The sequence below is a fragment of the Pezoporus occidentalis genome, unplaced genomic scaffold, assembly GCF_034315485.1.
Source record: "Pezoporus occidentalis ecotype Australia unplaced genomic scaffold, CSIRO_AGI_Poc_V1 ctg120, whole genome shotgun sequence".
NCBI classification, from domain to species: Eukaryota; Metazoa; Chordata; class Aves; order Psittaciformes; family Psittacidae; genus Pezoporus; species Pezoporus occidentalis.
Genome location: NW_026912995.1, coordinates 1419141 through 1445391, shown reverse-complemented (window position 1 = coordinate 1445391; position 26251 = coordinate 1419141). Strand labels below are relative to the sequence as shown.

Sequence of the window (26251 nt, the reverse complement as noted above, 5' to 3'; positions counted from 1 at the left end):
CCATCTACCTCTCTTTTAACCTATCCTTAAGACTACATTTACCAGACATTAAACCATATCCTATTTTCAGTTTCAAAGGTAAATTCCTGAGGGTAATTAAGGTGTTTAAAATAACTACCACTTTTACTGACAATACCCCCAAAATTGCACCAGCCAACCCCCTGGCAGTGCAGATGTGTGTTACAAGTGGACCAAGACACAGGCTCCTAGCCACCATACACCAGCGCAGCCCCTGTCACAGCAGTTGATGTTCTCATCCATTACTTCTGCTTTGTTCATCTCAGCATGTTGCCTTCCCCTCTAGATTTTATACAAAGAACACAGAAGCACGGTTTCTCTTGCTGATGTAATGCCCATATTTAATCTTTCAAAACAAGAATAAAATCAAGAATAAAAATTTTCATTTAAGTCATACAGTACATTAATCTTTCAGCAATGACCCAATCTACAGTACTCAAATGCCTGGCATGAAGTCTATTATCTCAGCATTTAACAAGTGTATAACCAGTGACACAGTAAAAGAAGAGCTCACAATACACAGCTAACACAATGAGTTTAGATTTTCTTCTGAGAGTCCAGCTAGGGTTGGTAATACATGGATCACTTTGGAACCGTACTTTAATCACCTTTATGTTCAGTCAATCTGTTTGGGGCTTTTTTTTTCCTCTGAGTTTTTCCATTATGTACAGGAAGATTATCTCAAATGAAACTGCACAAGTTAGAATACCTATCTATAGACATACATGGTCAATCTAACTAAAAATTTAATAAGCAGTAATTATTCGGTCCTGGTTATACATTCCTAAAGGCTTAATAATACAGTTTAAAGAAAATAAAACAAAACACAACAAAACACAGTTGTAGGGTGGCAATCTCTGTAAGAAGCCTCCTTCCCTCTCAAACCAACCAATGGTTAACTGTACTTTCCACATTTGAAATGGGGTCTAAAAAGAATTTTAGCTCCTAAACAATACAAAACATGACTGTCCTTTCTAAAGTTTGAATGGTTCAATGCACCATTCACTGAAGTTATCAAACAAATAATACTGTTAGGATGCAGACTGTTAACAGAAATTAGGACAGTATGCCATGGATAGCACATCTGGATAGCAAAACTGTATGAACGAAGGGGCCATTATCCAGTGGTTAAAGCAGACCGATGCAGGAGGGCAGCTCTCCCTGCAGCAGTGGAGGAGGGTAAAGCGCTCTTCTCCACAGCCAAAGCTAAGGCCAAATGTGTTCAAGCACATGACCTCTCCTGCTCTCAGGGTCCTGGCCAGCACTCCTTACCACTGTGCAAGGGGAAATCCCTAGCCCAAAGGTGACCAGAGCCATGGTAGGGTGCAAGCCTCCCATCCCCTGCCCAGCTCCTGATGCTCAGGAGCAGGCTGAGGTCTGCCTCTGCTCCAGCTCCATGGCAGGCACAAGGGCTCCCACTGAATCACTCATGTGCCAGAGCTGCTCCTGCACAGCAAGAGCCCTGCAGTCTGGTGGCTTCCTGGCTCCTGGCCTCAACTACTGCATACACCTGAACACAGCAATAACCAGAGAGGTCTCTCCCTCTGCACAGTAGTGTTACCAAGCACTACAGTCCCAGAAGGCTACCTACCTCTCTAAGGTAACTAAACACAGCCTAAGGGAGCTGCTTCTTCCCACATTAGCAAAACATAAACACAGCTAATTAACACTTTTAAAAGTCTCTCTTTTCTGGTGCCAGGTCCTGCTACAAATGGAGGGGAAAAAAAACCATAGAGCACCACTTTCCTAGATGGAAAACCAGCAGAATCTTTAGCCTTGAGGATTTGCTTTGTAATTTGCTACTGGCATAAACAACAAAAAAAAAGAAGTCCCATTTATTTGGCTGGGTTTTGTGGTAGTTTTAAAAGAAAAAAAATCCAGACCATCCATTGCACCTTCTCTGCACATACACACACACACGCACATGCACACGCACCGGTGGAGAGAACAGACATGAGAACCACAAAGCCCAGATTGTGAAAAGACATGGGGAATCTCACATTTTCATTTTCAATTCTCATTTAGCAATGAAGCAGCAAAATGATGTATTGCAAGAAATAAACACAGAACACACATACACCCAAATGCAACCATGGACACATTTTTCCCACTTTTTTTTTTGTTTGTTTTTTTGTGTTTTTTTTTCCTCTGATAGATACTGTTATTCATTTGATAGCTTCTTTCTGGCTGTGCTGAAGTTTCTGAAGAGCATCTGGTGCTTCTTTAACGTTTATCAGAATATAAAAACCTCAGTGGCAATAGACAATCTCAGTTGCAACACAACTAACCCTCTCCACTTGAGATTCCACACAAACCCCTTCTATAAACTGAATCTTGCTCTGCCCCTTTGGTGCCATTCTGGGTTTGGTTTTGGTCTTTTTGTTTTGATGTTAGTTTTGTTTTTTCAAATTAACAAACACAGCATATTAATGCAAACTGGATGTTTTCTAAAAAATGGTCAGCTAATTAGTTCAGCAATATGCAAAGTGCATCTATTTGGTTCTTTCCATAGATCACCTTCTGTTGTAAGTTTAAATTCCTCCACAGTTTAAAATATTGTGAAGAAATTATATGTATACTTTATGTATAGAACTATTTATATACATACACATATATACACACAACTCTGTACTTTATATAGCCATAAACACTCATTACTTAATTATTTATATTATATACACATGGCATGAACACATGCTCAGTGAAGAGTTGGTGCAGGCTGAAATCATTCCATCAGGTTTAATGGAATAACAACAGTGGAAACCATGAGTGAGTTATCAAAAGACAGACATACATCTATAAGATAAGTGAAAGACCAATTAAATCAGCTCTTCCATGTTCCTACTAGCGCAGGATCGTTCCCACCCCATTCCATGCTCTGTATGCACATACACAGCTCTTCTGCGTTCAGTTTACATGAGAGGGCAGTGGCGGTTCTTTTTTTCTAAAGGAAAGAACAGTCCATATTTACTGGGGCTTATCACAACCTCCTCCACAGAAGTGCAGCACAGCTGGGTCTGGATGTCTTTGGAGGAGTCTGAATGCTGCGCCGCCGCTAGCTGAAAGCACCTGCTGAAGCGTTATTGCATGGTTAAGGGACAGCTATCAATTGTTCACAGTCTGTGAACTCTCTCTCTCCAACAAGTGGTACAACTGTATAAATACATATTTTAGCACAAAACATTTTAACACGAGGCAAGTCCAAGTACAAATGAGACCTAAAGGCCTATGGGTGAACTTTAAAGGCCAAGAGTTCTTCAGAGTGCATGTTGTTTAAGGAACGCAAGTCGGGCAACTTCAAAAGAAGTTTTGTGAAAATAGAGGCTTCGTTGGGGTGGTTTTTCATTATTAAGGTCCTTAATGCACGGATTAGTGTTTCCTGAAGCGCCTCCACAGAATTGACATTTTCTATTCCGGAGCGATCTAAAAAGAAAGGGGTGGAGGGATTGGCGGTGGAGAAGAGGGGGGGTAAGAGAGAGAAAAACAGGAAGGGGGAAGACTGAATGGATGTAGTTACATACTTTGCACCATAAAACCACTGCAAGAATCACTCACTACATTAACAAGCACAAGAATAATTAAATACTTATGTCAGACGTTTCAAACCCACAATACCAAAAGTCTTTCAAATGTTATTTACTTTGTAAAGTATTAAGCTCATGTGGACCTGGCATCATTCAATCACCTTTCCTGTAATCACTTACCCATGTTTCCAGCAAAGGACAGACTGATGCACACACTTAAATGTTTTGCTGATTCACAGATTTCAATGCAAGGAGAGAGGACATATGAAAGCAAGAAGTTCCAACATTTCTCAAGGCTGGACACAGAACCCTAAACTTAAACTGGAAGTTTATGCTTGAGTGAGAAATCCCACTCGGGACAACCCACACTCATATCCGCCCAATGGGATCCCCAAAACAAGGGAAGTACAAGCCTTGACATGACTGGCCACTATTTCCGAGTGTGTTCTGAAGCACCTACAAAGTGAAACATGATGCACCCAAAAATTCCCAGCTGAGGAAGAATTTCAACATGAAGAAAAATATTGTGCTTCCACTTACTGCACTCATCCCATGCTCAAATCACCCCTTTCCAGAAAATTGTATTTAAGAACAAGCCTGCTGTCCTTAGGTGGAACCTAAGTAACCAGCTTGAAAGGATGGATTTTTAAGCAAAATGCCTCATCTAACAACCATGCACAGGAGCTGTTTTTTCCAAACTGTATCCTGTCTTAAACACTAAGTAAATTCAGCAGGGCACATACATACACGAGTGACGGACATGAACAGAAATGTGCTTTGATGTGTACACATACTTAAGCACTTCACGAACTGGGACACAGAATGACAACAGCTTTCTGGAATAACACTGAGTCAGATCTTACAGTCAGAGTGGGAATCCCTTCCTTATGCTGTCAGTGTCAATCCTATCAGATCTCTCAGGTGAACAGAGTCCAGGAAGTCCTACCAGACTGGTGCAGGTCCCTACTGCTATGGGGAAAAAATATTAAATAAACCACTTAATGATTCACCTTGAAGCAGTTAATGTGTTTTGTTTCTTCAGAAAGACTGTTCCAGAACCTTCTATTCTAACAATTAGGAACTTCGATTAATATCAAATTATTGGCACACATTCCACTCTTCTGTGATGTCCTGGATTCAGCAGTAGCAGTCATTTTTCTCCTTCTTAGTAGCTGGTGCAGTGCTGTGGTTTTGACTTTCAGCCCGGTAACAGTGCTGATAACACCGATGTTTTTAGTTACTGCTCAGCAATGTTTATTCTGACAAAGGACTTTCTGAGTCTCATGCTCTGTCAGGGAGGAGGGGAAGCCAGAAGGAAGCAGAGGCAGGACACCTGACCCAAACTGACCAAAGAAGTATTCCATACCACAGCACGTAATGCCCAGTATATAAACTGGGGGCCAGTTACCCAGAAGTGCTAGATCACTGGTTGGTTGGGCTGGGTATCGGTCGGTGGGTGGTGAGCAGTTGTATTCTCTTCCCTTGTTATTTCCCTTATCATTATTATCATTGGTGGTAGCAGCAGTGAGCTGTGTTATACCTTAGTTACTGGACTACTCTTACCTCAGGCCGCAGGAGTTACATTCTTTCGATCCTCCTCCCCATCCCTCTGGGAGCAGGGGGAGTGAGCAAGCAGCTGTGTGGTTCTGGGTTGCCAGCTGGGCTTAAACCACAACAGTGAAGACTGTCATGCTTTCTCCATGACAGCATGAGTGAGGAAATGCCCCTCTGCCTTTATTGGTTAAACCATCTACCCCAGTTGCCCCCCACTTCACACAACCTGATTGTTCTACCCTGAGCAGAGATGACAACATAAGCCATATGAGACTTCCCAAGAGCTCTGTGGAGCGGCAACAGTCCTGCCTTGCCTCTGAAGGCAGAAGAATGCAGTCCAGTCTTTCCTGGCTGTCTCCAGCAAGTTATTGTAGGCTCCTCTCTTCAATTAGTGCAAGTCTTTCTTCTCCTTCCCTCTTAGCCTACTTCTAGTTGCTCCCAGTGGCCAGCAGAAGTTTCTGTTAGTACTATCCCAATAAGAAAAAATAATAGAGGGTGTGTATTATACATTCTTCTACCACAAAGTATCACCCTCAGTTAAGAGATTATCTGGTATCTAGTCCTGTGAAAAACACATTCTTTCAGCTTTGCTTCCACCTTGCTTCTCCCTTCTTTAGAGCCCATGATCCAAATTGCTATCTCTCCTTCATCTTCAACACATCTAGGTCACTGAAGCCAAAGGTTCTTTCAGTTTTGGAATGGTACAAATGTAATTCCTCAGCACCACCAGAAATACTCCCACATCTCCACTGTATGGCCCCGCTTTTCCTCTCTTTGCATATGACACCAAAACAAGAGGTTCTACACAGTTACATGCACTCCTTGCTACTACTCCTGCTTCTTTCTGCACATTCTAAATACCCTTCCTAAGACTGGGTATTCATCCAGTGTTAATGTGCAGATGCTTCTGACAAGTCTCCTCCCTACTAGCACTAAGAGAGTTCTGAACATTTCTTTTTTTCCCCACTGATGTTTAGTTTTGGGTTGGTTGGTTTGCTCATGGGTTTTTGGATTGTTTTGGGGGTTTTTGTTTTTTAATTTAAAAGATTTTTAACTAGTGCAGCATGGTATGCTACATTCTGGATCACATAAGCAGGATTCAACAGTCCGACACTCTTGTCTGCTTCTGGAGCTGATGTAAATCTTGACTACTTGGCTTTCTTCCTGACAATCTTTTCTTGAGTAGCTTTCTTTCTGAGATGGAGTCATCCTAATTGCATTAAGATTTTATTCTTCCACTTTCAGTTCTACTTTCAGTTACAGCATCTTTGCCTTTGCCTGCATCCCCATGTCATCTTCTTTAATGCTATTCCTGAACCCTTCCTCCTTCTCTAATTGAGCTCTTCCTCCACCTTATGGGAAATTACTCTACCCCTCCTCCTTGAGGGGCAGAGTGTAGAGGATCTGTCATTCAAGATCTGTTTAATCAACAAGTGCCCATGATCCTTCAGTTCTACCAGTACCTTCTCCTCCTGGCTTCCACAAAAGCTGTGTTGGAGGACAATTCTGCTCTTCTCAGGCACCTGCCCACATATGAAGCTTGCTCACTTTACTCACTTGAGCAAGTAACAACCGCAGCACTTCCATTCAGTTACAAGTTACAGAGTGAAGTTGATCTGAAAGCTGCTAGACTCACAGCGATCATCAAGGCTGCTACTGTGTCTGGAACATAGGATAAGCATTAAAACACTAGCAAAGCTGTATTTTATAAAGCCCTAGAAACAGCTTGTGAAGATGTCCAGGAAGGCTGTTATCAGACTGCAGATGAGATCACACAGCAGCTAAGCTAGGTAGCAGTGATGTCCAAACTATGATCTGAAAAATCCTCAGCAGCTGCAAGAAGGCTGAATACCAAACTCCACCTCTTTTTGTCATCTTGCACGATTCTGATATTACATGTTGCATGTTACAGACCATCCCTAAGCTAAGCCCTACTGGGAGCTAGCAACTGCATGAAACACCATCTAAAAGCCTGGAGGAGGCTGGTTTGGGGCTATAAGCACATTTAACAGAACAGATACAGCCACTTACATTCAAAACAGGTGACACAGCAATTGTGTCATTCTAGGGCCCAGCAGCTGAGCTAGCAAGAAGAGTGGTTGTAGCATTACACAATGAGGGAAGAAGCCTGGTTCTCAGTCCTTAGTTAAACGTTATCTCCAGTTCTTGACAATTTAGGTTTTTAAGATAAAATTTGTAAAGCGGAGTCTGGAAAAGCAACTAAACCCCCAGGTTTCTCTCTGTTAACTGAACATTTTCACTAGCTGACTACAGTGCCATGCTTGCTGCATGCTGCCATTCATTCTAGCTTTCAAAGCTTGCAAAGTCTGTACCACCCTTTACTCATTACCACCACTTACAAATTGAAAAGGCTACAGCTGTCCATCGTTGTTAAAACATTTCAGTTAGGCCTGAATAGCACAAAGGTATTAGACTAAATTGTCCCACCTTGTCTACAGAGGCTTCATGTGCCTACAGCACCATGCCTGGGGTGCCCCTTCCTGATAAGGAAAATGTGGGTCTAAACCACTCATGTGGAAGATGTACACTTGTTAAAGAAGCAAGTGGCCCCCAAATGCTGGCTTGTTGTTTAAGTAGGCACTACTAGCATTCCTGTTAGCTACCTCTAGAGAGCTCCTTACCCAGCAAGCAGGGATTCTGCATCTTGTATTTCAGGCATTATATGCAGAGTTAATGTGCCTAATTTGAGGCTTTAGATAATACTACAGAAGTAGGTGCTTAATCCTTCTTTGAATGTGGGCCAGGGTGTTCTGTATATCCAGTGACTGAAACAAGATACGAGGCTGGCAAAGATGTCAGTGGATTGGCAGACCTTTTGTGGTAAGAAGTCACAATGCAGATGAATAGGGCTTTCTTGCTGACACAGGCAGAGATCAAACCGCTGGATTTGGATTTAAGTAAAATATGCAATAGACCTCCATGACAGTACTTGGAAGTAGAAACACCGCCTTTTCCCAAGACTTAAGCTGTGCAAGTCAGGAGTCATTTCACTGATGCTGTCCTGGGAAACTTAAAAAAGTCAGACAAATAGCTTCTAAATGGCCACCAGGCAGCTATGAGATGCATTTTTGCATTCTACAGAAAGTAGTAAGAAAATACAAGCCTACTGTCACATCTTCCCAAAAGGCAGTATCAAAAAAAGCAGATATGTAACTGACAGGCTGCTAGTAGCTTAAAGCCTACTAAGTTGCACTTAGATGTGGAAGAACAGGTATACATTTTACAGGAATCTTCTAATAAAAAGATGTATCTAATAGTTGGCAAAGGTGCAATTCAACTTTCTCTCCTTACCAGCAGATACCAGGACAACTGCTGTAAACAAACTCATTTCCTCATCACTAAGTTGCAGGGCATTTAGTTTCTCGCTAAATTCAAACATTGAGTTGAGCAGATCACCGGCTCCCATTGAATGCAGGTCATCCACACTGTACTTCTTTCCACTCAGGAAGGTGACAGTACGTTCCTTTGCATCAAACAGAGACGCAAACCGTACCATTAAAACCTGGTGGAAGAAAAAAGAGAACAAAACCACATAAATATAGTCAGAATTCAAGGAAAGCCAAAGAAAAAATTAAACCTTTTAACATCATTCCAACTGTCTCATTAACTGCTGTACAAGCATTCTACACAGACACTGACAGCATGCTATTGACCTGTCAAAATCAGTGCAAGCTCTGACCCAGCAGCCTGAGAGAAACAAACAAGTGAAGAAATTTGTCAGTGGATGCAGGGGAGGGGCTATAGCATACCAAAGGGAGGAAAATTAAAATGTAAGCCTCAGACAGACTGAGCCACAAAGACAATGCCATTCATAAATATACCGGTAGGTCAACTTGCTTAAGCCATCGAACAGCCAAAGGCATACAGAGCATTAAAAGAAAGGCTTTCTTGGCCACACTCACAAAAAGCAAAATGAAGATACTGAACCAGATTCTTGCTTGGTGTAAAGTGGAGCAGCTCCATTGAAACAATGCTGATTTACACCACCTAATCATCTGCACCACTAGGCATTCTTTGGGAAAGTACCATGCTGCATCACTGTATCCACAGGAATGTTAAAGAGCTCTGGTAGAAAGAAGCCAGAGGTACAGCCTTCAAAAGTCAAGGGAAGCAGGGCTTGAAACAGCACCTGGTCTGTAGCTGCAGCTGGGAATACCATTTTGGTATAAGCACCTGGGCTGGAGCAGTTGACATGTGCTGAACTTACCCCTCTGGGCTGAAATTTCTCTTGTGGTTTCTCAGTCGTACTGTGAACATTTCCCTCTGGAATGGCTTGTAAAGTTTCATTTGCTCACGTTCAACACCCTTATTTACTTGTCCAAGGTTTAAGCTGCACAGAACAGCCTTCTTATTTAGAGAAAATGAACCAACTGGCACTAGTTAGAACTCCAGACTTGCAGTAATCTCTTGGTGTGAAAGTTGTCTCTTGTCACTTACCCTACATAACTGCATGAATTTAAATGTGTACTACATTTGAGAAGAGAACCAGGTTTTCAGCAAAGACTGGTGCTTTTGACAAGCTTTAAAGAAGGAGGGCTCAAAAAAATGAAGATGTTTGAGAATTCAAGCACCATTCATGCACGTTAAATGACCTGCTCCTAAATTTAAACAGCCAAATGACATGCAGCAATCTTGCTGGACACATAAGCACTATATATTGTTCACCTCTGTCAGCTAAGCTATGTGTCCTTTGATGATATTGACTACAGCGTGCAGAAACCCTCAGAATACAAGAAAAGGACACAAAGGGCAGGCAGACACAGCTGAACTTGTGCATTAGCAGGGACCTACCAGGTACCCCAACCTTTCAGTTAAATATGGTTATTTCCCTTACCAAACTGGGCTTTAGAAACATTAACTTTAAATAATGAGCAACCAGCATTAACACTGTTATTCAAAAATGAAGCCCATGAAACTGTTGTTGATTTACACTAAGGAAAAGACCTATAGATTTCAATGTCACCCTTCTAATCTAAGGAAGAATGGTTTAGACTGGCATAGCACATGATTAATTCACCCCATTTCACTTCAGGATTCCTATTTGTGCATGCTGAGGATATACCTGCTCAACCCCATCACCTGACCATAGCAATATAAGCACATGAAAGTCTCCACATAGGTAAGTGCTTGCTCACTTCTCCCCCAGAAATTGAGTCACTACCCCAATGGATCCAAGGTCCTTCTTAGCTCTGCCATCAACTACATTTGGAGTGGAGGCTTGTGGATGTTGGGGAGGACCAACTAAAAATCCAGTTGACTTCCTTATTTGAGGCTCATGGCTATTTCTGACCTGGCTCCCATTAAGGCCATGTAGATCCCACCACTATATAGCAAGGTCCCCAGTACCCCCAGTTTTAAGAGGGCTTCTTAGCTTACATATGTGTAATTATACACAGCTATGCTGCTTCTGCACCAACATAGTCACCATGCATCTTCTTGTCCCCAGACAAACAAGCATTCCTTGAATATGAGCTAGTGGTAAGCACAGCGCCAAGACAGCCACACACCGGTGCCGAAGGGAGCCAAAACAGGCTCAGAGGCAGTACTTTTACTCAGCTACTTCTATTAACATGCAGATGTTGGGATATCCTAGTTTAGTTACCCAGAAAAAAGAAATGACCTTGTACGTACCAGGCTTTCAAGATGTTTTTGCATCTACTGCAATGATTTCATAAATCCTGCTGGGTCTGGGTTTTTTCCAGTGCTCTGCAGCATTATTTTTTCATTTGTTTGTTTGTTGGGGTTTGTTTGTTTATGGTTTTTTTTTCCCTGTTGCTAAGATGCCAACATAGGCCTTTAACTACAGGTACCAGCTTGGTAACAGAAATCATTAATGTTTCATTAATAAGTGAACAGGGATAAGCATGCAGCCATACATTATTATTAATTCTCTTTGATATAGTAACTTATCAGCAGTGCTTGTAACTGGCAAAAAGGCATATGAATAGGCTTGAGGTGAATAAAAGGCAGGACCAAACATTTTACATGCAAAACATGAAGATTTGATCTTGCATTCTAGGAACAGTTCAGGCTTGATTCTCTACCCTCCTCGCAGGCACTGGACAGCATACCACTTTACAGAGGAAGGAACTAACATTTTTGTGTAATGTGAACACCAGTTTAACAAGCTGTAGTGAAGAAGTGAAAATACAACCCTTAGCTCCAGGAGCCGTAGATGACTTGTAAAAGGTCAAGAATAAGTATAACTGCAAAAAATACATGACAGCAAAATAGAAGAAACAAAGGAACTGACATGCTCCAGGCACCAGGTCTTGCAGTGTAACCTGTACTTTCCAGCCCAACAATTACCCATTTTAGAACCAGGCTAAACAAATGCAGGTGGAAGACCCATCACATTACACAAGAAATGGCTTCAGTTCAAGTAAATATGAAATCCAGCATCTCTCTTTGAACGAATAAATCAACTAAACAAGAGCAAAAACATCACCAGTCCTGCCTTCCCCAGGAAAGCACACAACACTGAATACTTGGGATTTCAGCTCTACCAGCCCTTTATGTTTAAACTTGACATTTGAATACTTATAAAACGTGTATGGTTTCCAACAGATGCAGGAGTGTGGAAGAGGAACTTAAACCTTAAAGCAAAGGTCTCTTGGTGAAGGTCACTAATTATAAAACAGCATCAAGCTCTCCAGTATCATTTGCAATTTAACACCACTAATTCGTACATATGTCATGATCACAAGTGGATGAAATTAACCACAAGGACTTGGTGGGATTAGTCTGTGAGTCACGTTGCAGGCGGTACGGCATCTACAGAACTGCAGTAGTACAGCTAGTTACCAGTGTTACTATGTTGGAGATGGAGGCTTCAGCAACCCCCAACTGCCACCAAAGGCTAGTGGTGGCTGGTCAGGATGCCCTGGCTTTGGTAGGGAGCGCAGCGGCAGAAGGAAGGACATACAGAGTGATAAAGACTTTCCTCTACAAAACTGGTCAATAGGTAACTTTCTAAACTAGCCACCCTTCCAGATGCACTTTGCTTCTCTCCAGGCTAAGCAAAGACAGCTTTCAAAGTAGTTCCTCCTATGCAAACCCAATAAACTCCTCGCTACTCATTTATTACTGCCCAGGGAAGAGGAAGAGGTTGAAAGCCTGAGCAATTTTGAGCTTGTTGGAAGAGGGACAGCTCACCAAGATCTGACCAAACAGAAGCATTGGCACCATCAGCTTAAAGAAACAGCATCCACGAACAAGCTGGTTTTGCCCCATATAATCCAGTTCTATTTATTTTTAAGGGGGTCAGACTGATGCACAGCTTGTCAGGTCCACAATATACACACAGTGGTCTCACCTCAAAGGTCCCAGCCTTCAGAAGATTAACCTGGTCATGCTGGGAGAGATCTCGGAAACCTGGGATGCGCTTGGCAAACTCCACCACTTCCTTCACTGCAGGGGTAAAACTCAGGGAAAACTCTTCCCAGACTTCATGGCCAGACTTGTTTGGGTCCACATGGGGAGTCTTACTCATTGGGCAGACCTATGTTTAGGAAACACATGCAGAAAACAACTCTTTATCATTACAAGTACTAACAAATACTTGAAAAAGGCAGGTTTATTCTTCAAGAAAGCTTTGCAATAATGATGCACAGAGAAAAAAAATTAGTATTCCTCAGCCAGTTCCCAAAGCAACTGGATTTCTCCCCCTCCCTTTAAAATGAACAAAAAAAACCCACCACAGCAGTTCAGTAGCAATCTGCTTCTAAATTTGCTGACCTTGGCAACTTCAACATCACTTATAGCAGAAATGTTGAGAGAACCCAGGTTATGCTGTTCTTCCCTGATCTCAACTTCATGCCAGACCTCTGGATTTTTTGCTTGCATTACTCCTGTAATCTCACAATTAATCACGATTTCACAATCAACTGCAATCTCACAGTCACTACTACATTCATTCTAATCTATCTTTCTTGTTTTGCAGGCAATTAAAGTGATTCAGTCAAGGTGACAAACGTGTCAACACCAGAGCAAGGAAGCGAGCCTTGGCTTCCTGAGTCATGGGTTTACCAAGACAACCTTCCCCTCCTAGATGTTTATTTTTATCTGCATCACTGAAGGAGGATGACCAAGGAACTGATATGCCAATCTTGCTCAGTCACAAGAAAGAGCAAAAAATGCTCTTTCTTTTATACAAACATACAGCAATTTTTTGTAGGACAGTCTGAATCCATTACAATGAGATAAGAAGTATCAGTCAAGGCTGACTGCCAACAGATTCCCTCTGTAAAACCCAACCTAATGCGCCGAGATAATTTCAGTTCTGCTTTCTAAAATCTGCATCTTTTAATGAAGTTTAAATCTTTTAATATTCATTTCACCTGTCATCAAGGATGAGAATTCCTTTAAGTATTCCTCACAGGTATACTAAAAGGTGGGTGTAATACTACATAATGTCAGCCAAGCAAGTGAAACAGATTAGCAATTTCTCAGAGCTATGCTGGCTTTTTCATGTTGAAACTGATAATTGCCTAGCAATTCTTTGTATGGAAGATCCTAAGATACCAATATATTCAACAGATATATATACACACATGCAGGAGTGTGCGTTTGTGTATTTAGCAATGGCTAGAGAAAACAAGATGGAGATAGATGTAAATTTCTGACGTGGGTTTTTTTTGCTGGGTTTTGTTTATTTGTTTTCAAATGCCAGTTGGTAACTGGGCAGTCAATACACAGAAAGCTCTTCCCTTTCTCTCTCCTCTGAAGTCGAAGAACAGCATTGTAGATTTCTTGGTTCAGCTGTGAATCACAACATAACTTCTATCTGAGGACAACACCCAAACCCAAATGATTACATATGGAGTAAAGGGGGACCTTTCCCATAAACTGAGAATCATTAAATATTTTGGTAAAATAACAGGTCTAGGCACACAACTAGAAGCACGACAGACGTTAAACCACTGCTCTGTTGATGGTATTGCAACAGTTCACACAAGTATTGCTAAAAGCACAGTACGCTCTGAAAACAAAGAATCCGGTTCAGCACTTGGCTCTGAATCGGACACAAAAAGCACCTCAACTTCTCATCCTACGATGATCTACCCTAACTCCCAGGCACTCTGACCCACAGGAAAACCACCAGTTTTCCCCTCTATGTACTATGTCTAAGCTCTCTTGAGACCTCTGCCCAAGAGTCATGGAATATCTCAAGTTGGGCTTGACGATCCTTATAAGTCTCTTCCAACTCCCTGTTCCTTGCAGGACTACCTAAAACTACACCACAGGACTAAGAGCATCGTCCAGACTCTCCGTGAACTCCAACAGGCTTCCTATGGAAGCAGGTGTCAACTTGTACAGTCACTAGCTGTCTTTATAGAACCCTTGTCAGGAATGACCTGTTCTTTTCTGTGCAGGTATTGAGTAAAAAAAACAAACCAAATTCCTGAACATCTGTCTCTATTCTGGTTCAGAGACTAACTGCACTCCCCTATTGCTACTGATTCATTTTAGACGTATCCTAATCCAAGTTCCCTGTCAAACCCCCCATTCATGTCAGGGAGGGAGGGTGCAGTGCTCTGCTGGATTCAGTTTTGTTTCCTCATCATTAGCTGTGTTAAACCTCCCTGCAGCTACTATGCACAGGTTAAAATGACTGGTTTGGGCCTCTACAGGCAGGGCCACTCCCTGTCTGCCCATACTGGCAGGTTTAACCTCTTGCTTCTCAGGAGTGCCAAGAATGCCACTGCAGTGACTCCACATACTTTCCCTGCAAGGAAGAAAAGCTGGGAATTATTATTTGCCCAGAGTCTGCAATTAAAGTCGGAGCCTGCTAGCAATGGCATGGTCCACATCTGTGGTAGCCAAAGAAGGGAAAAAAACAAACCAAAACTGGAAAAGAAAAACAACAACAAAAGAAAAACCCAGCATCAGGATAAGCAGCCTTCACTGTGTGAAGACCTTCAGGGGTCTTCAAGAACATGTCAAGAACCTTTACAAACTTAGAGGAAGAAAACCACTGGCAGCTCAAGTACTTCAGAAAGGTCAGGGGCTCGTGCCTCTTGACAGGAGTGCAGAATGAGAACAAGGATGTTATGTTCCCTCATCCCAGGCAATTCTAGTGATAAATAGAAGGACAATCTATTTTAAGGGGCTTACAGAACCAGCTGCCTGAATGGCAGAGGAACAGCAGGTGCAAGGCAAAAGGGAGGGACCTGTTAAGGAAAGGAAAAAACCCAAAATCTACATGCAAGAAAATCTTTGTTAAGAATTCAGTGAGAAAGTGCGATAGCAAAGTCATCTAAGGTTCCTAGAAGCGTGTTCAGAGCTACACTTGAGCAAGTACTACAGAAAAGACCCTCAACCAACAAGCAGTTCCATCTGTGCATGTTCCTCCTGCTTCTGCTCAGAGCTGAAGATGTTCTGGGGAGAAGGATATGCAACCTGTGGGTCCCACTGAGTCTGTATTTTACACTGCCTGTAAAATTGGCTTAGCCCTGTTAAAACAAAACACCACCCAAGAAAAACAAACAAACAAAAACCCCAAAACCAACACAAACAAAAAAAACCTCAAGAAAACCAGTAACAAAACCAGCCTATGCAGACTGGCTTAAAATCCTAGCCCCAAGGTTTCAACCCAGAAATTTGCTTCAAATGCCTTGAAGGAAAATACAGCATATCCGATTGTATAGATATCTTAAAGTGAAGTCTTCAAGACTGAGTGAAGAAGGCAATTTATAAGCTCTATTTATAAACACCCATTTTCATGTTAAGTCAAGCCAGGCAAAACCTGCAAGTTTTCTTCAACCTTTGACATCAGACTATTTTCAGTTTGCTAAAAAGCAAGAAACCCCATCACTTCTATGATTTCAAACCCTCCACACAACTTGAGCCATTATTCCCCTTCATCACAATGTGTACTCTCAAACTCATGTCTCTATTTTAGGTTTCAGCAGTTGTGCCAATAGTGTGCAGCTCCACTGAAGTGGCACAGATGGATCACAGCCATCACCAAGCCTTTTACTAAGTCATATCAAACAATTGATATCAATATACCAGATGCATTCTTCCTCCAGTGCTGCAAGAGTAAGTGGTACTCTTGTTTGAAGAATAGCCATCTTCCGGGATCCTATCACACAGTCGCTGAGTATAACCACTGGTGAAGCTCATACAGTGGCCATTTGGGAAACACATGGTGTGCCCACTTGGATAATGCATTGCACTTCTTCCTTTGTACTGTCCACCAAGATGCTGCTCACTTTCAGGGTACTGAGGGCCGCCGAGCCCACTAATACAGTGGTTGCTGCTCAAGATGTACTGCTCAGTGTTCTTTGACACTCTCTCCCCACTCTGGGGCTGCATCACCTCTGCTGGGTTTTGGGACTGTTCTTGGTTGTACATGAAAGTGTCTTTATGGGCCCTAGTGACCATACCGATCACTTCTTCCTTCGCCATGTCAGCGCCAGGAGGGGAAGAAGGGCTTTTGATGGTTTCCCGCTCTTGCTTGGGCTTGGAGGCAAGGTCTTCTTGAGGTGCCTGATCTTGATGTTCTGTTAATGCTTCACTGGGTAAGTGACCGCTGAACTGGCTGTTCATCATGGTTTTCATGGCACTCTGCATTTCAATCAGCATCCTCTGTTTTTCACGTTTGGGAATACGGCCAAATCGAACAGCTACGAAGGTGGGGAGATGAAAGTGGGGGAGGAGGAGAGAAAAAGAAGGTCAATTCTGAAAGCGTTAACATGGCACACACAGAATACACACCCCCATCAAAAATCCTGCCTTTCAAAGGAAGACATTAACTGCTCTCACCAGTACTACAGCAGGGGTATTACCACTGAAGTCAAGGATTGAGCTATGAAATACACGCTACTGTTGACATACAAAGAGAAGGCAGCTCTACAGCATATAATCTAAAGCCTTTTCCCCTTTTGCTACAAACCTGGCTATGGACCACACACAGTTGTTAGTTAACTGTCAGGCTTTAAGACTTGACCAAACCAGTACAACTTTGTGAACTGACAATTAGCTGAACGCAAACACAATTCAGAACATATTTGAATATGTCCTACAAGACCGCTCCTCATAGACCAATTACATAACTTGCCAAAACAAGAGTCAGTGCTGAGTGCAACTTACCTTGGTACATTTTCCTGATAACTTTGCCTTGACATTTTCTGATGGCAAGGGGATGGGCATTATTGTGGCTGCAGCATTTCTGACCCTGTCCTAAGAATCGACAACTGCCTCTACCAGCCCATCCAACCACAGCCTTACAAGGATTTATAACCAGTTTCGACTGATGTAATTATGTTTGTGCAGTAGTCCATCATTACTGTAACTAACTCTCTTTCATTAAAGCAGGTGCAACCTTATGTGCAAACAAGCGCCTAGGGGATGAAATAACTCGCATGCACGACAAGAACTCAGAACAATTATTTAGGATAAGTTTTAACACTCCACCCACTAAATTATTAACAGCCCAAGATTCCTGGTTCTTGTGAAATAAACACCCTGAGAAAATTAAAAAGTGAAACAGGAGGAAGAGTTCTGGTTTGTGACATCAAGTTGTAGCAGATAAATGAACTACAACTTCAGCATTACATTTTAAAATGTCACAGGGAGTGGATAGCAAGCAAGGTGGTCAGAGACACAGCTCGACATTACCCTTTCCTCCTTGCCTGCCCCCTCCCTCCAAGGGGAAAAAAAAAAGCCCAGCAGGTACACGGTCATTATGCTCATCCCATGCACCCAAACCTAACTATTTAGGCTTTATAATGATTACTCTAAGACTATCAGCTTAGGCAGAATTCCCTTTCATGGAAAAAGCAACACTAACAACGCAAACTCGCAGAAACAAAATCGAGACTCTTATTACAACCATACCCCTAAGAGACCACTGCAGAGTATCCCACTGCATTAGCCTCCAGGGACAGTATTATGTTACCAGTTCAGGATGGTCAGGGAGCAAGGCAAGCTGATCTTAACACTCCCAAACAGGTAACCTGACCCTGACAACAGGGCTGGCAGCGTTATCTGCCATTAAGACCCTTAGCAATCGGTTCCAAGGCAGGCAGCATATTCCCTCTGAGAGGACCACTGCTCAGGAACATACCATCTCTTGACATCCCAACAGACAGGCATTTTTTGAAACGACACTGCTGGCATCTGTTCCTATTCATTCTCATTATAGAGCAATTGTTATTCTTCAAGCACTTCTTATACTGGATGTTTTGTTGAATGCTTCTTCTGAAAAAACCCTGTAAGCAAACAAAAAAAACCCAGAACTATTATTACAGCACATGTCAAATCCTCCTGCCAAGATTCACCTCTCCGCAAGCATAGAAAACTTTCCTGCCTCCCATAAGCTGCTTCAGAGCCATCAGCCCAAAGTGAGTTTACAGAACTTGCTACTGCTCATGACATACTTTGTGTGTGATCTATGTATAATGCAAACTAATTATGATTTCTAATTATAGAAGATGCTAAGTTGCTTCCTGCATAGTCAGCAGCTAAGAGCAAAATATCTCCAGTATTACCTCTGTCACTGCACTGACAGTTTCTAAGAGATGCACTCAATCTCCTATGACATCAGCACAAAGATGAAAGTCAAAATCAGATCTTTTGACTTCAATCACCAGTCTGGCAACAAAACCATCCTGTTGTCCCATATGACCTTCAAAGGTGGTTCCTTCACATAACCCTTAAGCTGATAAGCTCTGTCACCGAACACAACATTTTCATTGTTACAGTATTAGAAAATACAGATTTACTGATGCATGAACATGCAAGCACATAGTTCTGGCTTTCCCTGTGATAAAGAACTGGCTTTCTGAAGCTGTTTCATTCTGTGTCCTAGCCCAGACGACAACTCACACCCACTATCTCTTAATGCAATTAACATTCACATGTCTGGCGTGACATGGTCCTTCCCACCTCTGTCTGCAGGTCTTGTTATCTGCCGTGCACTCCAGGTCAGGCAGGACTGGACAAGGGACAAGAACTGAAAGCACTGCAGAGTTTGGAAGATGCTGTGTCCTGCTAAGTGGTTTGCCTTTTCCTGCAACTTACACACTGCCTTGAATTTCTCAGATTTAAATTTAACAGAGAAGCATACCAATATTTTTTTTTGGCAGCATCACCCCCTTTCCCCTATGGGGAGAAGTTGACAATTTCACCAGCAGAAAGGTGAGCAGAAACACAGCTCACCTTGCAGCCCTCACAGGCATGAACACCATAATGAAATCCTGAAGCGACATCTCCACAGACTTTGCAAAGAAGAACCATGCCATTAAATTCTAGAATCAGAACAGAAAAGTCAAGGATATAGAAAACCAATGACAACTGAAAAGAGTGTTTCCAGCTTTTAAAACCTAGACTGAAAGCAAAATATGTCAGGTCAGTTCAACATACAAAAAACACAGCAGAGGAACAAACAAGAACATACAAAATCCCTGACCAGTTCAGAAGCTACCAGTGCAAGAGAGGGCCAGGGGGGAAGGAGGAAGACAAACATGAAGCATTCATCAGGACAGGGAGAAAGCATGTATTCACTGGACTTTCAATCACAGCAGCATTGTACTGAGTTGCAGAAAGTCTGGTTACATTCACACGCTTTTAAAGGGACCATTTAGTTAACTAGGCTACCAAAGTTTGGGCTCAACTTGTTTTTCCATCAGGACAAAGTAAGCCCATATAAAGCCTACAGTTTCCCCAACAGAGAATTAACATATTTTCTTTAAAATGGAAATATTAAAGGACATTTATTTTATTATATTTCATAAACAAGCTATACACTCTACCTATCTGATAACAATTTAGAACTGGTAACTCAGTCACATCCTCATACGTAAACACTACCCAATTGAGTGCATATCCAGATCGGCACACTTGCACGTTTGAACTTGAAAGTACTTTCTCAGCCCTGTAAATATGCTCATGGTTTGGGTTTTTTAAACTTTTCCCCACCTGTTTTATTTCAGCTTGTCAATACATTCAGTAAAGACTTTTTGCAAGTCCTAAGTGCTGGCCTAACACTGCTTTCAATGAAGCCAATGGGAGTTTTACCAGTGACTTCAGTAACCACAAAATTACCTTAACAGTGAGCAACAAAGGCAGCTGGAAATACTCCTGCAGAAACATATTCTACCAGGAAAAATAATGTATTTGACATTTGGGTTTCATTTGTAAAGAGGAACTAAAACTTTATTTTTTCACAGTTTTGAAAAAGAACCAAACCACAAAAATCTGGGTTTGTTTTTGGTTTTTTTTTTCTTTACCTAGCTAGTACTGAGCTAAAAATGTTATCTATCTATATATCCATGCATTCACACATCCGCCTGAGCAGTTTAAAACAGGTTGCATCTTCAGGAAACTCTGACGTGACACCAAAAACATAGCTGATAGTGAATTTTTAAGAGGAAGTAAATGTTCTTACTAAGAACTTAGGATAGGAACATTATATATAAAAAAAAAAGGGGGGCCTGGTGGTGAGGGAAGACTTTTAAGGTAGAAATGCTACATGTTTAGTCTAGATTCATAACAAATGAAAATGATAAAACAATTCTGCCATTAAAAGACTTGAGCCTTCAAAAGACTAGTCTGAATTCCAGCCGAGTGCGTGGTAAAATGCTCAATTCAGTACTCAGTTTGATTCCTGCCCTTCCAAAATTGTTTAAATATAGTTCTTTATCACTGATCCCCTCCAATTACCAAAACAGCACAAAGTAAGTAGCTGGAGCTCGACAGTTGAATGCATTTTAAAGGACTATCCTTTAGTTCCAGGCTTACGGATAATTACAGAAATGCCTTCACAGCAAACCACACAGAGGACCTGGTCGTAATACACAGGGTTGCAATACACAGGGGGGAAACGGTGGTTACAGGAACTGGCACCAAACATACTTGTGACTCCATTATGGCCTTTTGTCAAGCCAGCAACACTCGACTGGTTTGTTTTAATAGTCTCCTCCAGCCGATCGCTCTTTGGTGCCCCATCAGAGCCCTCGCTGCCCCGGCCGTTGCAGCCACTTTCCGAGGAGGAGCTGTTTGGAGAAGATGGTACAGGCGAAGAGGACGACTGGAAACCACTGTCTGAGCTCTCGCTGTGACATGAGGCTGGGCTAGATGCCGAGCTTGAAGAGCTGATGTAAGCTATCACACCCCCTAAGGCGAGAAAAAAAAGGCAGCACAGTGACATAACAAGCAGACATGCACCGCTGCCATGTGAGCCACACCATGACCCAGCACCACCAGACTCAGAGATCACGTGTTCCTGGGCACACTCCTTTCCCTCCCTCCAACTTGCTCCTCTCCATTTGTTTTCAAGGGCTGACCTCCCAGTCTGCCCCATCCCCTTCTTTCCTCTTATCAGCCTCCTCTGATCAAAGTCAAGCTGAAACAGCAGACCCAAAGGACAGAGCAACAAACCATGCTGCAGGACGGGGCAGTGGGGAGAGGCCACGGGGAGGCCCAGGGAGGGCTTCCCTGGCCACCCTCTGAGCAGAGGAGCCACAGCAAAGCCAGGCCCTTACAGTGCTGCGGAGCTGGAATGCAAACAAGCTAGGTTAGGGACAGAAATAGGGCAGGGAGAAAGACTTCGTGCAGGCTGCATGCCAGAGGCACAGAAAGGAAGGACTGGGAGGTGCTCATGATACAGAAGGGAAGGGGGCAAGGGAAAGTAATAGCACTGCCGCCTGGTTAACCTACTGAGCACCATTTGTCCAACTGCAAGCCTTTGCAGCACTTCTAGCAGCAGCTAAACTCCACCTGCTAGGCTGCTATTTGCAGTCTCTGTCCTGCCGCATCTTGCTATCTGACGCACTTGAGAATCCCTCAAATGAAACAGCTTTTTGTCCTCAGATAGACCTCAGAGCAGTAATGGCTTTTCTCAGGTTCCTTTTTCTTGCTTCTAAGCAAGAGAAGGTTGTTTTCACTTCACTGGAGTTTGTCTCCAAGGCTCAGCATTTCAAAAGCCAATGTGAAAACATTACTTCACATAAGAACTTCAATAGTGAAAGCCACTCGACTGTTCAAATAAACTACACTCCGCAAGCTCATGCCTGTACTGCTATTTAGAGCGTCTTCACAGACAACTCAGTACAACTTCACACACCAGTAAGGATTAAAAACTTTACAAGGGCCATAGGCTGGCTTCCTCTGGAGGAATAAAAGCATTGGTGTCTTTAGGGTCCTTGGTCAACTGAGCTGGCATGGCAGGTTGGGGCTGCAGCTCCCGACATCAGACATCACCTCCTCACAGACAAAGGCAGCGCTGTTATACAACCCTGGAAAGATCACTGCTTGCAGGTAGACAAATTTTCATTACTTCTATCAGCTGTAATGGTCCTCTCAGCATTTCTGCAGCAGCTTCACTGGCCCATTTCCTCTTTATCATCTAATGTTTTCTACCAAGGAAACCACCACCAACACCATAAAAAAAGCATGCAGCACAGGATCCCCTGCCTGGTGGGGCAGAAGTCAGACCAAGCAGCTGTGTGACACGTGCACTACATGCAAGCTGCTTCTCACACTCCTAGGCACCCGTGCCCCTATGCCCCACCACAGCCATCATTCCTGCACAGATTGTGTTCTGTTCCAATAAATCCTCCCTGCAGCACGGCACACATTCAGGATTGGGGGTTTTTGGAGCAAGGAGAATTGCAAGGGAGACACGGGGCCAGCAACAGTATGAGGAAAAGACTTTGCCAAACACCCGTGTTAGTGCCAGACATCACCCATCTGACAAAGGTCTGGATGCACGTGCCTCTGCCAGGTCAAAGCTCGCAGTCCACCTGCTCCGAGAAGCACCAGGCTCCTTCTTAGCAGGCACCGTCCTTATCTGCAAAGGGCAAAGCAGGGCACACAAACACAGTCCCTGCAGGGAACTCCCGTGTTCCTCCACGCTGCCACCTTGCCCCACTATCGCTAAACCCTGCCTCATAAACACTGATGTTCCTTTTCTCTCAAGGGTAACACCAATGTCACAGGGGAGCATGGGAAGGGTATGCCTATGGGGAGGTTCACTCCTTGTCTTCCGAAAGCCTAAGGAGCCCCCAGAGTTGTGCTACTGCTGTATCCTAGGGAGCTTGTCAGTCTTGTCTGCATCACGGTCAAGAGCCCCATTACTTTTCTTATTTTAGAAGTTATGTCTCCCTGTAAGCCTTATTTTTGTTTGGCCAGCAGTCAGAGTCAATTCCCATACATTAGCTCAGGGTGACAGCTCAAAACAAAGCCCCTGGTCTGTGCACTGGTTGGGTTTTTTAAACTGATCCCCTACAGAAAGGGACCCCCGACGGCCGGTGGGTAAGGCAGTCCTGGGTTTTGCTTAGGGAACCCGGCGCACGGATTCAATTAATGAGGGGAAGGGGGAAACACCGTAGCGTTCAAGCATCTGAAAGGAAGGTGTAGCGATACAGAAGAGCGAAGGAGGCGGCAAACTGGGTCCACGCTTAACCGCTTCCCCCGGCCCCAAGGACGGCGCTGCGGGGGCACTACTGACCGCCCTTCGCTAGCGGGGAAGAGAAGGGCGCAGGAAGCAGGACCCGGGGCTGCGCGGGAAGGGCCCGTCCCGCCGCCCCCTCCCCGTTACACAACGCCTCCCCCGCGCACCGGGCCGCTCCACGTGCGGGGCCGGCGAGCAGGCAGCCCCCGCCGCCGCACACGGCCGCGCGCGTGCGGGCACCCCCCCTCCCTCCCTCCCTCGACCGCGGCCTGGCGCGGCTGGGGGCGGAGCCGGGCCCGCCGCAGCCCCACGTGTCCCCGTCGCGCCCCGCCGCCGCCGCCCCGAATGTAGGTCACCAAAACAGCGGCCGCCTCACGTGTCCGCGCCGCCAGCAGCCCCGCGCCGCCGCCCCGGCACTATTATGCAATCCGCGCGTCACCGCCCCGCAAGGCCAATGAGCGGGCACGCCGCGCGGAACGTAAACACAGCGCGCACATGGCTCGCCCGGCGGGTCCATGTGAGGCAGCGCGCCGCCGTCCCGGGCACCAGCGGGGCCGCGGCCGGGCAAGCGCCGCCGCTCGCCGTGCTCACACACACACACACACACACACACACACCCCGCGGCGCCACCGGCAGCCCTGGCCCGCCCGGCCCGGCGGGACTACCCCGTGCACAAGTACCCCCCCGTACCCCCTGCCCGCAGCGGCAGCTTACCAGCGCTGACTTCCATGGCGGCCTCCTCCCGCAGGGGCAGGGGCGGCGCCGCGCTGGGCTCCGCCGGGCCCGGCACGGCTGTGCTGTGCTCAGCTCCGCTCGGTCTCAGTCTCTCCAGCGCCCGTCTCCCGCCGCAGCGCTACATGCAGCGGGCGAGCGGGAAGCAGCCGCGCTGTGTCCCGTCAGAGCGGCTGCAGCAAATGCCACCTGTACCCGCCGCGGCGCCCTCCCCTTTACAACAAAAGCGATCGGGAGCAGCGCGGAGTGCGGCACCGCCGCCCGCCGGCCCCAGCCCCGGCCCCGGCCCCGCCCCGCCGGCCCCGCCCCGCCCCCGGCCGCCCCCCTCACCCAGTGACACACTTTCCTCCGCGCCGCGCGGGCCGCGGGAGCTCACGTGCCGCGGGCGCGTGCGTGGGGGCACTGCGGCGGTAGCGGTGCTGAAGGGGGGGGGGGGGAGTGCCCCTGTGGTGAAGGCACCGCAACCGGTCACCACTCGCCCACTGCGGGGCACGGGGACGGAGCACCGCAGCAGTGCCAGCATCCGCCGGTGGCCGCTCCGCGCACAGCAGCGGCAGGAAATGCCGGTGCTCGGCTTGCCGCAGCTCATCAGCTCTGCGCGCCGGAGCGGCTGCGAGCGCGGGTGTGCTCCCTGCTCTTGTGAGGGAAAAGAAAAGCCGGGACAAACAGCTCGGCGGTGCGCACACCGCTTCACGCGCCACAGGCGCGGATCTCCCCCCGCTCCCGCCTTCCCAAAACTGGGAAAGGCACATCTGGGGAAAAGCCCCCAGAGGACCCACTGCGGGTGCAAGGCAGGGGCTCTCCGCCAGGGTGGGGGGGGACATCCTCCACTCTCCTACCTCCTGCTCCCAGAAGGGAACCCATAAAGAAGCATAACCCCTGTCAACGCTAAGGAGGATAGGCTCTCCACGAAGTGGAGCCCAAAATGTTCTTCCTCACCGCCCCGGAGGCAGGGGGAATGCGGTGTATTTTGACCTCCTCCGGCTAAGAGGAATGCACTGAGGTTAAATGAGGTCAAGGAGCGGGGGTTAAACACAGCTAAACGTAGTCTGCCGCCTCCTAATTTGGGTGAGTTTCCTTTCGTCTCGAATGAGGTAAACGGGTCAGTTTGGGAGAGCTTCCTCACTTCTCGAATAAGGTAAACGGGTGAGTTTTCCTGTGTTTCTGCCTGCAGCCCAGCAGCCATGAGGCATCCAGCTTTCCTCTAGGTCCATAGGTAGCACCCACCACCGTTCCAAGCTCCAGATTCCTACAGCAAAAGCTTCTTGTCCTCCTCATACCCTCAGCTTTCCTCCTCAAAACTGTTTCCTAAGCCCGGCTGCATTGTCCCCGGCTGTCTCACAGAGCCCCTGCCTGCTCAGCAGTGCTGGGCATGGCCAGGAACAGGGCACAACATCCCACCCTTCTTTCCCTGGTTGGGTGTGCCCCTCCCTCCTCTGCCTGGCTGCTGGTCTTCATGAACCAAGCACAAACTCGATGTGTTTTAGTTGTGTCATGTCAAACCTCTCAACAGCTGGAACTGGCCAACAAACTCCAAGGAGAATATAGTGTATAAACCAGAATCTCATAGAAAACCAAGCTGAACATCAGGAACAACAGCAGAAAGTCCTCTCTGTCCGTGCATTCTGTGTCTCTGGGATTATTTTTGTTACTTTGGGATTGTAGCAAAGCAGGTGCTTGTTTAGTATCTGCTAACCAGTGGCTTACCAACCCTAGATGTTCACTTGAGATTGCCAAGAAATATACAGGACTTGAGCTCCTGCTAACAGTTAAGGCAGGAGACTTCAATTTGCAGGTGGTGGTAGAAGCACCCAGAGATGAGTATGCAGGCACTGGCACTCAGACCAAAGGTCCACCTGGCCTCAGGCAGTCTGTGGTGCTCAAGGGTGGCTTCAGGGATTTTGGGTCCATGGACACCATTACTTAGAATGGTCAATAAGAGGAAGGACTCCTCCCCCACTTCCTCTGTGGGCAAGCACAAATGCTGCTGCTCCTGCCTGGT

At 45.3% G+C, this 26251-nt stretch overlaps 1 protein-coding gene across 1 annotated transcript; it reads right to left on the bottom strand.

The window, feature by feature from the left end:
• Positions 1 to 646: 646 nt before the first annotated feature.
• Positions 647 to 24540, bottom strand: NR1D2 (nuclear receptor subfamily 1 group D member 2). The gene is made up of 9 exons (XM_062607188.1): positions 24323 to 24540; positions 24232 to 24292; positions 20979 to 21239; positions 19284 to 19372; positions 18190 to 18334; positions 16131 to 16747; positions 12433 to 12618; positions 8409 to 8619; positions 647 to 3441 (listed from the first exon to the last, which is right to left on the bottom strand). The coding sequence occupies exons 2-9, from the start codon at positions 24245 to 24247 to the stop codon at positions 3245 to 3247; spliced, it is 1722 nt and encodes a 573-aa protein (XP_062463172.1). The 5' UTR covers positions 24248 to 24292; positions 24323 to 24540; the 3' UTR covers positions 647 to 3244.
• Between the last annotated feature and the right edge of the window lie 1711 nt (positions 24541 to 26251).